The sequence below is a fragment of the Myotis davidii genome, unplaced genomic scaffold (genome assembly GCF_000327345.1).
Source record: "Myotis davidii unplaced genomic scaffold, ASM32734v1 scaffold339, whole genome shotgun sequence".
In the NCBI taxonomy this organism is placed as follows: Eukaryota; Metazoa; Chordata; class Mammalia; order Chiroptera; family Vespertilionidae; genus Myotis; species Myotis davidii.
In genome coordinates, this window is record NW_006290778.1 from 1,250,520 (window position 1) to 1,263,937 (window position 13,418).

The 13,418-nt window shown below is 54.4% G+C and overlaps 3 protein-coding genes across 4 annotated transcripts in view; 1 reads left to right on the plus strand and 2 right to left on the minus strand.

The window, feature by feature from the left end:
• The first annotated feature begins 6 nt into the window (after positions 1-6).
• TMEM150A (transmembrane protein 150A) lies at positions 7-3,810 on the plus strand. The gene is given in 8 exon segments (XM_006763993.2): positions 7-207; positions 653-700; positions 1,012-1,098; positions 1,931-1,998; positions 2,306-2,347; positions 2,350-2,396; positions 2,623-2,800; positions 3,030-3,810. Coding segments are annotated over 8 exon segments (774 nt in total). The 5' UTR covers positions 7-142; the 3' UTR covers positions 3,269-3,810.
• Positions 3,811-4,371: 561 nt separating this feature from the next.
• On the minus strand, positions 4,372-6,349 carry RNF181 (ring finger protein 181). Its single transcript, XM_006763994.2, has 5 exons — positions 6,216-6,349; positions 5,507-5,637; positions 5,204-5,313; positions 4,750-4,824; positions 4,372-4,510 (listed from the first exon to the last, which is right to left on the minus strand). The coding sequence occupies exons 1-5, from the start codon at positions 6,299-6,301 to the stop codon at positions 4,451-4,453; spliced, it is 462 nt and encodes a 153-aa protein (XP_006764057.2). The 5' UTR covers positions 6,302-6,349; the 3' UTR covers positions 4,372-4,450.
• Positions 6,350-9,708: 3,359 nt separating this feature from the next.
• VAMP5 (vesicle associated membrane protein 5) overlaps positions 9,709-13,418 on the minus strand; it is a 6,675-nt gene continuing 2,965 nt past the window's right edge. For both annotated transcript variants that reach the window (XM_006763995.2, XM_015564091.1), the window contains exons 2-3: positions 10,600-10,737; positions 9,709-10,156 (exon numbers count right to left, since the gene is read on the minus strand). In XM_006763995.2, the coding sequence (XP_006764058.1) occupies positions 9,947-10,156; positions 10,600-10,737 (348 nt within the window). In that variant the 3' untranslated portion in view covers positions 9,709-9,946. The remainder of the gene's footprint in view (positions 10,157-10,599; positions 10,738-13,418) is intronic.

Below are 13,418 nucleotides of genomic sequence, written 5' to 3' on the forward strand. Positions count from 1 at the left end.
GACTTTGACCCATCTCTCTCCACCAGGCCGGGGCAGTTGATGGTTTTGGCGAAGTATCTTAAGGTAGCTGGGCCTGTCCCCCCTTCCGCACCTGCCTCTTGTCATCCCTCCCACACCACTACCACCCTGGCTCCCCTCCCTCATGACCGCCTGGATCCTCCTTCCCGTCAGCTTATCAGCATTCTCCATCACTGGCCTATGGACTGTGTGAGTAGAAGGGGGGGCGCAGGGGGGGGGACACAAAATGGGCCCAGGCTGAAGAGGGACAGGGCCCAGCCAGGACCCAACAGGAGCTTGATAGCACACACAAAGCCCCTTGTCCTGTTGCAGGCCCCAGGGTGATACCCACGGTCACTGTTGCTGTCTCCAAACCCTGGGCTGATGCCTGGACCAGTCCCTTGGGACAGGCTGGCACCACTGCTGTCCAGCAAGGTGGCCCTGACAGACATACTTTTAGCCAGGGCAACTTCCAGAGGTCCTCTAGTTTGTAGCCGTTGCTGTGGGTTCTGGTGTGGCACCAGGGCCATCCCAACTTGAGTCCCTGGCAGGGGCAATGACTATGAACGGGGCCAGAATCCAGGGAGAAGAGAATAGTCGGTGGGGGAAGGCTGGGCTGGGCTGGGGTCATGGGGTGACGGTTCTGTTCCCACAGGTATGCCATGGCCGTGATGAACCGCCACGTGTGCCCTGTGGAGAACTGGTATGGCGTACTCTGCAGACAGCTTCACTCTAAAGCTCCCTTCATCTCTGTTCCCTCTTGGGCCGGGGCTGCTGCGAGCCAGACGGAGACCCTTGGTCACTGCTCTTCTCTGACATTGGCGCGCCTGCCCCCCAGGCATGGCTTCGTGCCCACAGCTTTCCACCATCCCTTTGCCCCTTGGCTTCTGTCTCAGGCAGGCCCTGGGAAGTGGGCTCTCCTGCCCCTGATAAGGGCGGTCCGGGAGGGTGGTCTCTGAGCGGCCTGAAGTACAGGCCAAAGGGTTCCCCCAATCTACTCTGTCCTGCCTCCAGGTCCTACAACGAGTCCTGCTCTCCTGACCCTACTGAGCAAGGGGGTCCCAAAAGCTGCTGCACCCTGGACGATGTCCCCCTCATCAGGTAAGGCCTGGACACTGGGCAGATTAGCGAGACCCAAGGCCCTGATAGACTCTCCGCCAAGCCCCTCAAGCAAAGGCCGGATTCACAGGAATAATAATTATATTAAAAGCCCTTAGTAACAGTACTGCTTTCCAATGATGTGTGTCAGGCACTGTGCGGAACATGTTACATGCATGACGTCTAATCCTCCCAGCATTGGGGCAGCTATTGTTCTATTTTATGGTAAATGAAACTGAAACAGTATGTCATCAATTCAGGTCACACAACTAGTTAGAGGAGCTGCCTGGATGTTTTGAAAAAAAATTTTTTTTTGAAATTTTTTATATATTTTTATTGAATTCAGAGAGGAAAAAAGAAATAGAAACATCAATGATGAGAATCATTGGCTGCCTTCTGCACACCCCGCACTAGGGATTGAGCCCACAACTGGAATTGAACCTCGACCTCCTGGCTCCTAGGTCGACACTCAACCACTGAACTACACAAGCCAGGCGAGATACCTGGGTTTAAGCTCAAGCCCTCTGATTGCCTGGCCCACGTTCTGGCTCAAAGAAAGCCAAACCAGCTACAGGCCTTGACAGTCTCAGGGAGTCCAAGGAGTCTTGGGGTTTGCTAAGCAATTCTGAGTACTCCCTCACGTGTCACACACACGAGCTCTGCTTTTTTTTTTATAGGGGAGGGGGTACCAATAAGGACCATTTGTTTGTGAAAGACACTGGTCCTTCTCGGTGGCTTAAATTGGGCGCAAATGAAGCAAGAGAAGGCAAGTGGGCCAGAATGGGGGCCTCTGGTGCTCCTGCCCCTCTCACTCTGTCCTTGCCCCTCCCCTCAGCAAGTGCGGCACATATCCCCCAGAGAGTTGCCTCTTCAGCCTCATTGGCAACGTGGGTGCTTTCATGGGTGAGTTGTGCCCTTAGCCCCCAGCCACCCCACACACCCTTCCCCCCAGAAATCCCTTGCTCTCAACGCAGCCCACCCACCCAAGGGCTAAAGCAAAGGGGACCACTTCTCTCCCTGCTCCTTAAAGACTACAGGCTGACTCCCACACAGCCACCCTGCTGGCTGGAGCCTGAGGAAACCCAGTTCACCACCTGCCCATCCATTCCCTTCTGGCCCTCAGTGTCTGGAGGGGTGAGAGCTAGCGGGCTCCTGGACAGGCTGGGCCAGAGAGAGGCGCTAATGCTGGCTCCACCCACCTCTTCCCCAGTGGCCCTGCTCTGCCTGCTGCTCTATGGGCAGCTCCTGGAGCAGAGAGCTGCACCAACGCTGCAGGCCTCGTGGTGGTTGGAAACTTTCAGGTATACCCCCACACACACCTCTTGAACGTCCCCTAAAAGGGCTTGGCTGTCTGGGGGGGTCCCATCTCCTGAGGGTTGACCCAAGCTGCAGGGGCAGCCCCTCCAGGTTGGGGGTGGGGGCGGAGGGTCTGGGAGGGAAGGAGAAGAGAAGAAGAGGGGCAGAGAAGAGGTGAAGGGGTGGAGGAGCAGGGCTGCTTCACTGACCAGCACCTCACTCTGGGCCCAGGTGGATCATGCCAAGTCTCTACATTACATCGGAGCTGGTGTGGCCTTCCCCGCTGGGCTGCTGTTTGTCTGCCTGCACTGTGTCCTCTCCTACCATGGAGCCACCGCCCCCCAGGACCTGGCTATGGCCTACCTGCGGATCGTGCTGGCCGCCATCGCCTTTGTCGTCCTGGTCCTCAGTATCCTTCCCGGACAGGGCAGTCAGGAAATCCTCTAGCCCAGCCCTTCTCTCACCCAAGGTGAGGGAGACCGCACACCTTCCAGATACCACCGTCCAGGGTGGTCTCCGCTCCCTCTCCTGGGAGCTCAGGCGCCGCCCTTTGCCGCAACCTAGTTATATGTCCAGGAAGGCAGGTGTGTCTCCAGTCCCCACGGGTCCTACTGAACGTTTCCTTAGCCCCATTCCAGGCGGCGTCTTCTTCATCCACGAGAGCTCTCAGCTGCAGCACGGAGCAGCCCTGTGCGAGTGGGTGTTTGTCATCGACATCCTCATTTTCTACGGCACCTTCTGCTATGAGTTTGGGGCAGTCTCCTCAGAGACACTGGTGGCTGCGCTGCAGCCTGCTGGCCGGGCCTGCAAGTCCTCCGGGAGCAGTAGCACCTCTACTCACCTCAACTGTGCCCCCGAGAGCATCGCCATGATCTGAGGGCTGGGGAGGGTGGCTGGCCCAGCCTCCACTACTCCCCACCCCAGGTCTTCTCTGCATTCATTTTATACCAAAAAAAATTTTGAGAAAGTATTCTGTTGGGATATAGGCTTCATCACTCCTGGAGGAGTGGCCATCCCACATCCACCTGTGCCATACAGGAGCGGGCCCTGGCAGCTGCCTGAGCTGCGCATGACCCGCTCCCCACTCTAGTATTGTCTTTATGTTTAAAGGTCACACATCCTCAGTCACCCAGCCGCCCCTTCAGGTGCCTTTATACCCAGTGCCGAGGCCAGACCACTGGGGTTTCCTGCTGCAGGAACTGGGGGCTGGGAACAGCAAGAGGGATAGTGATGGGGGGTGGGAGGGCAGGGGAGGGTGAGCACACCTTAGTCTGTGGGAAGGCCCACTTTTGGGCCCACTGGACTGCACTGGGATTCTTCACTCTGTCCCTTATATTCTTTAGGGCAAGTACACAGGAGAACCATGTGGGTATTTTAGTACTTTTTTTTATATATCTATTAAAAGAATTCTAATTTGCATGTTTGTAGTCTGTTCTGGAAGAGTCAGAGGGCCTGGTTCAGGACAGCTTTCCCTCTCAAAGAATGCCCCTGCAGGGAGTCCTGCGTGCCCTGTGCTCTGAGAGAAGGGCTGACTCCGACAAAGGATGACAGGTACTAGCCCAACATCCCTCGAGGGCTTGAAGCCCTTTTTGGACTAAAGAACTGACCTGATCATTTCCTACTTCCTTCCCCCACTCAGAGTGTGGTTTGAAATTTGATTCCTTAGGGGATGGGGATGGGGAGCATATAAAGAATGGCTTTAAAATGTTAGGAAGCAAAAGAAAGCACCTGGAATTTCAAGGTCGACTAAAAATTACAGGGGGAAAGGAGCGCATCTTTAAATATCTACTGGGTGCCAGATGGTGACGTAATCTGCTTTCCAGCCACGAACACATAGACGCAGTGGCCAGGTTCTTGGCCTGGGTTCCACTGCCCTCAGGCCAGCAGGCTTAGCAAGGGAAGGGTATGCAGCCTGGTGCCTTCTGCAGCCCAGGCCACCTTCCCCAGCAGCAGTCGGGCCCTAAGCAATGCAGCCGCACGGTGGGTAAAGAAATCTTTAATGAGGATTTGAGGTGCAGAAGGAAGACGTGTGGAGGGCCAGTGCTTGGCCCCAGCTGCCTCATGTGTACATGGCTCCGTGCAGGCTCTCCAGTCGGTGCTTCTCCTGCTCCTTGCGAGCCTGAAGGAAAGAGGCAGGGGCCATATCTGAAGGCCTGTGGGCGAACGGATGGGCCAGCTATCATGGAACTGGCTCCCACTGTGTTCAGGCCCCTGGCATCTGGGGGCTCCTCACCAACGTTACTGGAAACACAGCCAGAGCCAGGAGACCCGAGGCCTACCAGCTTTGCCGAATTGGGAGATGAGAGCATGGAGGACAGCCAGAGGGAGCCACCCCCTCCACTTACCACCTGCTCCTACCTTATCCCGCTTGTGCTCTTCATAAGTATCATCATCAGTGGGCAGTTCATGGCGGCAGAGGGGGCAGGAATTTGTCTGGGGGAAAAACAGCAGTGTTCGAGCCCAAGTCTGGTCTTTATAAGCCAGTGGTTCTCAACCTTCTGGCCCTTTAAATACAGTTCCTCATGTTGTGACCCAACCATAAAATTATTTTCGTTGCTACTTCATAACTGTAATGTTGCTACTGTTACGAATCGTAATGTAAATATCTGATATGCAGGATGGTCTTAGGCGACCCCTGTGAAAGGGTGGTTCAACCGCCAAAGGGGTCGGGACCCACAGGTTGAGAACCGCTGTTATAAGCTAATATCCATCCCCTGCTCCCAATTCTCACCCTGACCCCTCTTCCTTCTCTGATTCCCCCAACAGTTCATAAAAATAAAGGGGCTGGAGAACTGGGCAGGGTGAGCAGTACCTTGCTTAGCCAGGGCAGAATGCAGTTGGAATGGAAGAAGTGATGGCAAGGCATCTCAATGGCAGTCTCCTCCTCCTCGAATTCCAAAAGGCACACGGGGCACTTGAGCTCTTTAGGAGGGAGTGCCCATCAGGAGAGCTGCCCCAGCCCCACCTCCCAGCTCCCACTCCTACAGGTCACCTGCCCCAACCTGGCCTGGAAAACCGAGGGGCCAGTCCACAGTCTGGCTTGTGGGGTGGGGGGCAATGGAGGGTGAGGTCTGGCAGACCTGCCTCAAAGAGCAGAAAGAATCAGTGTTCTCACCAGACCGACAGCCCCTCATGACTGTCCTGGGGAGGCTCTCAACCGCAGTCTTGGCAGCAGGTGGAGGCAGGTGGTGATCCCAATCTACTCCCAACCCCAAGTCTTCAAAGTCCACACTGATGAAAAGCGACCTGAGCCGAAGGACGCGAGGTCAGAAAACCACCCTTTCTCTTCGCCTCCGCACCTCGCCCGGTGTCCACCCGTCGAGCAAGACCCTCTGCAGCCGGGAACAGCCACCCCCGTCCGCAGCGCCCATCAGGTTAAGGGCAGAGCAAGAAGTGGTTGACAGCTGCTGTCACGGCCCCAACCACGCAGGCTGCTTACTCCCACGGCACGTAGGAGGCAACGGGCGCCGAGAGGCTGCTCGGGCCCCGCAGGAATGACCTGGGAAGCCAGATTCCAGCGGCAGCGCGGCGAGCGGGTCGCTGCTAAGCCAGGTCCTCGCTCTGCCACGCCCCCACGGCGCCCTCTCCACCTCCCCGTCCCGCTCCCTCCCGCCCGACTTCCCGAGTCCACCAGCTCGTCTTCCCGAAACCCCCTACCGGGAGGCCCCGGGCCCATCCCAGGCACCGACTTCCCCTCGCGTGAAGCCTCCGGACTCACTCCTCCGCCCTCCCCCGGCTCTGCCGCCCCAGGTCGCCCGCCTTCTCCAGCCGGCCCCGGCCCGGACACCCGCGCCCGGCCCCGCCGCCCGGCCCCGCGCACCCACCTCGCGATCTCCAGCAGGATGTTGGTTCGGGCCTCCCGCTCAGGGGCCGACGGCTCGCAGTCATGTTCGTCGAAGTAGGACGCCATCTCTGACACAGCAGCCCTCCGACCCCGCGGACTGCGGCTTCGCGGCTCCGGCCAGTAAGCTAGCGAGGCGAGAGAAGGTGGCCAATCACAGCACGCGAAAGGCGGACACAGCCGGTCCTCACCCGCACGGAAAGCGGAAGTATTAGTTCTCTCGCCTCTCATTGGCTCGAGTGAGTCAGGTGATCAAAGGCTAAAGCCAATGGCAGGGGCCGGGGCGGATCAGAAAACTTATTTTGGGATCCGAGCCCAGGTTAGACCGGTACAAGGAGTGACGTTTGGGCACCGTGAGAAGCCGGGTGGGTGCCTGGGATGCAGGGTGTCCTCGGTCGGCTCCGCGGCTCAGAGGGTCTCGCGATGCAGATGCGGAAGGTCCCGGGGCTCAGTCTTCACAGCCCAGGGGGAGAAGGAGTCGGCGCTTCCCGCTGCCCTACCCTGGGCCCACCGGGCAAAATACACCCCCTGAGCTCTCGTTGGTTCAGGAGTTGGCTCTTGAATCCTCCCCTGTCTACCCACCTCAAACAAAACAAACAACAACAACAACAAACACCTTTGTGCTCATTTCCAACCAAGAAAGGGAGTGTCCCAGATGGGAACCTGTGGCCTTACCTGCTCCTGGCTATCAGTGTGACCTTCAGCCCATTGCTCAACTGCTCCCCTTGCTCCTGTGGAATTAGTGGCTTGAATAAAATAAGTAGTTTGTGTTAAGGTCCCCGAAGAAGGTATTCAGGAGGCCGAAAGTGGTGACGAATTATAAATGTATTAGGTCATCAGAAAACCAGATGGTGCCAGCACCCAGAGAGGGGAAGTCAGACTCTAGGCGGGCTTTTTCAGCAGGGAATTGCGAATCCTGGGCAAGTCCAGAGGAGAAAGTTGCTGATCTCAGCAAACGGGATGTGGTCTAAGCAAAAGGGAATGTCGGTTGGGAAATGATCTAAAGGTCAGTTTCCCAAGGGAGGTGATATGGATTTGATTATTTGATCAGATTTAATAGATTGTATCCCTGAATACCCATTAGTCTCCTGGAGAGGGGTTGCAGCTTCAGGGGGGGAAAAAATTTTTTTTTAGACTTAACCCTCAAAGATTCTGATTTAACTGATCTAGGCCTGGGTGTGGTATTTTTATAAGTTCCACAAGTGATTCTAACGTGAGGCAGGGTTGAGGACCATAGCACTAAATGATTTGATTGACAAGTTACCATTTATTTGCCACCTAGAACCCTTACATTGATGGATATGGGAGATAAATATCATTATCCCTTTTTACACACATAAAACCCAAGCCAAGGAAGTGACTTGTCCAAGTTCACGTGGCCTCTAAGTGAAGGCCAAGTGCTTGCCTCCATCTTTCCCAGGGCAAGCAAGATGGTAATGAGCTCAGAGGGAGTGTTACCAGACAGGTACCTGGCCGGAGCTGGTCTGCTGGACGGGCTGTAGTGTGTGGGTTCTTGACTCCGTGTAGGAAAGATTTCACAACATAAGTCCAGGTGCTTTTGAGGATATGTTTATTAAAGCTGGGGGAAGTGAAACAAGGAAGGGTTTAGGATGGAAGAAGCCATAGGAGAGAGCCTCAGCCGGCTGCTTCTGCTCTCTAGAAAGAAGTGAGCCAACGTGAGGCTGCTGTCAGCTCACTGGAGAGTCAGAGGAAAGGGGGCCTTGGGGAAAGGTTCAGGGCAGGGTGTTAACCTTGGACGAGCTGCCTCTGCCCGATGCTTCCCCTGGTTACAATTCTCACGGGGTTCCTTAGAGTTTAGGAGATGCATGCCTCAGGGGAAAGAAGAGGGGGAAGGAAAGGCCCAGACATATTCCTGGAAGGGAGAGTGTGCACTGGGGTCCTAAGTTTTGAGGGTTTTAAAGGCTGGGAGTGTGGGGGAAGTCTTAGGGAAGGATCTCAATAGAATATTCCTCAGCTTTTCCAGGTGTATCCTTTCAGGGTTGTGGTGTCCACTGATGGATCGGCGCCAGGGCAGAGGATCATTAATAATGAAAGCTGGTCCTGGTGTCACCCATCTGCTTTTGCTGTTTTTCCTAAGCCTGGAGCTGAAATACAGCTGAGGCCTAGGTGTTACCTCTAGGACAGTGGTTCTCAATCTTGGCTGCACATTAGAATCACCTGGGAATCTTTTAAAAATCCTGATTTCTGGGCCTCATCCTCCGGAAATTCTGTTTCTTTGTTATGGGGTGGGGCCACAGCATTAGTAACAAAGAAACAGAATTTCCGGAGGATGAGGCCCAGAAATCAGGATTTTAAAAAGATTCCCAGGTGATTCTAATGTGCAGCCAAGGTTGAGAACCATTGCTCTAGGAGGAAAAGTCAGGGAGGTCTAAACTGCACAGATATCGGCTATTGATATGCCAGAGGAGAAAAAGCCACCCTGGTTTTGAGGTCTGGCAGCAATTTTGCTCATTGCTAGGCTCCCGGGATTTTCTGCTCTAGTGACCTTCTGTAACTTGCCGGGAAATGCTTGGCCAGTTTGTTCAGCTGTCTCAATTTCCCCATTCCACTTGCCAAGGAATTTTCCCAGCTTACTGTCCTATCTCAGAAGTAATGAGCTCTGGTGAGGGGTCCACACAACTCTCAGGTTTGTTCTTATTTCTCTTCTAGTAGCCCTCTCTCTACTTAACTAGGAACTGCTTCCGTTACGCACTTGACCCTGAATGCCCCTTCCTTCCCACACTTGAGTTTGAAATGCAGTTAAGGCCGCCCCAGCTTGGGTTACTCTGGTCTTGGCAGGGCCTTCCTTCCTTCTTCCATGGCCTTTACCCAATGATCTTTCCTGTGGCCCTGAAGGCACTGCCTACTTGGCCCCGTGTAGCCCTGGAGCTTTAAAAAGCCCAAATTCTCTCCTACAGGGCAATCTCCAAGTCATCCTTTGTGACTGCATCACAACACCACAGACACCCTGCCCGTTTTCACTGCCACCTGCCTCATCTGTGACCTGATGCAAAGCTTGAGGGAAACCATGGGCAGAGGAATTGGGAAGGGGGGAGTGTTCAGAGGGCAACAAGTCTAGCCTCTCACTTTGTGATGTAAAAATCTCTGAAGTGTTTCCCTCTTTGGCATCCCATCTGGAGTCCCATTGGTCCTCTGAGCATCCCCAAGACATCAGAATCATAACAGATTTCGTTCTCAGGGAGACAGGCTCAGAGGACACCAGTTGAAGGGTCTGGTTTGGGGGCTGTTGTGCCTTTACACCTGCACTCCAGAAGGATCTGTCTATGTAGGGTTGGACCAAGTAGGGAAGTGAGAGGAAGGGGCCACTTCCCAAGGAGGGAGTCATTGGGGTGGTAGCCTTTCTAAGCAGCCCAAGGGGTGGAAGCAGAGCAGAATGAACAACCTGGAGACCTTCAAAGACACACACACACACACACACACACACACACACACACCAGCTGTTAACCAAACAGCACTTTTTAACCAAGCAGCAGCGTTTACTGAGTTCCAAGGGGGGCTGGCCTGGCATGGCCAGTGCAGCAGGCTGCCCTCAAGGGTCAGCCAGTGGCGTGATAGGAGATGCAGAGGTGCACACTTCGGGGCTGCCCTTGGGGCGCTCACTGGGGTGGCTCAGATAGGAGCAAATGCCAAAGTCCTTTGGAGACCAGAACCAGCCAGTGTGGCCATTCGGCCTCTCCTCCAGGCCCAACTGGGTCAGTCCCCAGGCCCTGAGGCAGCACCTGAGTCCTGGGCCTGTGGGCCACTGCTGCCCTCACTTCTCTGTGGGAGAAAGATGACCAGCAACACAATCAGGATGATGAGCAGGCCACCGCCCACCACCAGCCCCAAGTAGATACGCCAACGGATGTTCTCCCAGCGCTTCTTCTGGGCCAGGGTCTTGGTTGTCTTGCTGAAAGCTGAGCTCTGTAGATGTCCCCAGACACAGGATAGGAGTTAGTGGTTCCCTAGAGACCTGAAGCCAGCTCCTCCCAATCCTGCCCCAGCAAGGTGTAGTCTCCTCCTGCATCCTTCCCATCTGTATGTTCCCTCTCCCCTCACAGCCTGCCCTGGAACCCTCCCAGCCTGACTCCTAGTCTCAGACACTGGTGTAGCCTTAACTTGCAGCCCTTTGGGCTAACCTCCAGTTAACCATGCAATTTTCAACCTTTAGAAAGCTCCACAGCTTCAAACCAAGGCCTATTACCCATTGCATATCTAGGCTAGGGGGCGTCAAGAAACCCACAGGCCCCATACTGGCCCTCAGGTCCCACCAAGGGCCTGGAGGCACTGAGCACAGTCTATGAGCTCCCTATCAGGGCTCCTGCCAGCCTCTCCCTCCCCCCTCCCTGCTTCCCCAGGCCTCACACCATGTTCAGGAGTTGGTCTGAACGCTGCTCCAGCTCCGAGAGTTTCCCATCGCGCTCCAGGACCTTGTCAAAGTTGTTGAGCATGATTTCCGTCACCTCGTCCGCCTGGCGCTGGCACTGCTCCAAATCTTTCCCTGCCTGGGCACAAAGCCCAAGGTCAGGGCTGAATGAAGCCCCCACCCAGCCCTCACCTGGTACTGAAATCTAGAGGTCTCCTTGCTCAGTGTGTGTGTGGGGGTGTGTGATATATGGCAGGGGAAACAGCATCTTTCATGTAAGGATATATGTGTGGAGTAAAGGGCCAACCTCCTGGGTGTGTGTGGCTCACCTTGGTCTCACAGGCCCCTCCTCTTGCCCATCAAAGCAGGTCCCAGGATAGCCAGCTTCCTCTAAGGTGCCCCAGGATGGGACCTTCCCAGAACCCCACCCTTCCGCAAAGCAGACACTTTTCTCACCTGCTTTAGGGTGGCCTCTAACGGATGGTTCTAGGATGACACACTGGCCCTCTGGCTTCCCCCAGCAAAGAAGAGGAAACCAAGCTACTTGGCTAGAGCCCAGCTAGAAAGATCCACCCGACAGAGCTAAAAAAGTAATTCTGGACCATCACACGTCACAGCCTCTGCCTAACCCACAGGCACACACAAAGACACAAACTGAGATCCGATCTCCCTCCTTGGGCCTCTGAGTGGTCAGGCCAGTTCTGACCAGACTTGGATCTTACCCAGCTCATTTCAGAAGACTGGGAAGGGAGGTGCAGGGTCCAATTTGGGAGAGGTTGGGAGGACAGGGGAGAGGGGAAAAAGCATGGGTCACACACAAGAAAAGAACTAGGCTTTGGACACATGCAACTGAGAGAGACCCAGGGCAGGAGGTCCTGGTTGGAGAGCTGGAGGTCCAGGAGCAGGTTGAGACACAGATCAGGGAGATGACTATGAGGATTAACCAACCACAGCAATTCCCTCCTCCCATTCCAGTTCCCCACAGCCCATCCCTCTTCGCCTCTCCTCTCCACAGAACACGGGCCAAGCTCCCTTTCCTGCCATACCATATTGTCCATTGTCTACAGTAGACACTTTGGCACTTGACTGAATTCCACTTAAAACCACAGAAAGGGAAGGTATCTGGTGGTTACAGAGGGCCACCTCCTACTCAGGCAAGAATCTTCATTCAGGATCCTTGCACACAACCTCCAGGCAGCCCCAGCTCATGAGTCTACCTCCCCAACTGGGCCACAAGCTCCCAGAGGGAGGGCAGGGCCCAGTGCCCTTCTTTTGTCTGCCTGGAATCAGGGCCCCGGGGGACCAGCACAGTGCTGGCCATTGCGAGGACTCCATGAGTGAGTCATTTGCATTATAGCCTGTCCAAAAGCAACTCTTATTTTCAAGAGCTGTTACCCCCGTGTGTTTATCTAGCCCAGCAGGAGTTTCGAGGGGTAGCATCTAAAACCAAAGTAGGTCAATATTTGCTCATGAGCTAGAAAATAAATATTTGCTTCAAGAGGCAAACCATAGTAGACCGGTATACTCACCGGCCAGGGGAGCAGTATTGAGGAGCAAGGAGGAATAACAAAGAGAACAGGGAAACCATACCCATCTCTACCACATCGTGACCACTATTATGATGACTAGAGTATTCAACAAGGTTCCATTATGTGGAGTCTCTCACATTCGAACAGTACAAGGCATCCTCACATTCAAATCGTCTGAGGCAAAAACTTGGGAATGGACAAAGATTTGAAAATGAGAATCACTGCTAGGGATTGGTGGGACGTTGGATATTTATTTTTTCTACTCTGAAGACTACAGCTGTTGCTGTTTTTCTCCTCCATGGGGTGACATTGGGTCACATTCTCTAGGAGAGCCGGCTGTACCTCCCACTGCAATCCGCAGCCTCCTTCCCCCACTGGGCACCAGGCTGTCTGGACCCCAGATGGTCCCAGGCCTAAAGGAACACATTCGCTCCAAGGAACACAGGGGCCTCAGACTCAAGTCTCTGGCCCTCCTTGGCCCCACTCAACTAAAGAACTACAGGATGTGGAAGGAGGTAGCGACTACAGATCAAGGCCAACCTGCCTGCTGCCACATTGAATGCAGCCTAGTGCCTGGCACGCAGAAGCCATTTGGGAAATATTTTCTGAATGAATTGTGCCTGTTCTTAAGAAGATCCCTAAAGGCCGAGGAAAGAGCCATATACGATACAATTAGAAAAGAGCAGAGTTACACTACACCGGGAGATGGAAATAGGGAGTATTAGAGCTGCCCACAGAGCAGTGATTCCTGAGAACTTTCATAGAGTGGGTAGGGTGAGCCCTTGAAGACCGGGGTGGAGCTGGGGCATTCTTGAGGGCTAGGCCAAGGGTAAGGGTGGAGGGGCAGGGTGGGCCAGAGAAAAGTCAAGAAGAGGACTCGCACGCTGGCCCTGGCTGGGCAGCTCGGTCGGTTAGAGCGTTCTCCCGATAGGCCCAAGTTGCAGGTTTGGGCACATACAGGAATCAAGCAAATGAATGCATAAGTAAGTGGAACAACAAATCAATCTCGCTCTCTCTCTCTCAAGTCAATAAAAATAATAATAATAAAGTAAATTTTAGAAAAGAAGAGGAAGCTCACTCGAGGGAGGGATGGTATAGGTCTCTGGGCCAAGGGGACACTGCAGAGGTGCTTCAGGGTAATTTATCTGTTGGTGGTAGGCGGCATGTTTGGAAGTGAGAGAACTTAAAACAGAGAGGCCAGCCAGACAGGGTGAGAAGTGCCATCAGTAAGTGTGTGAGATGTCCACTGGGGGCGAGGGGGTGGGGAGGGAGGCAGAGAATGTAGAGGATG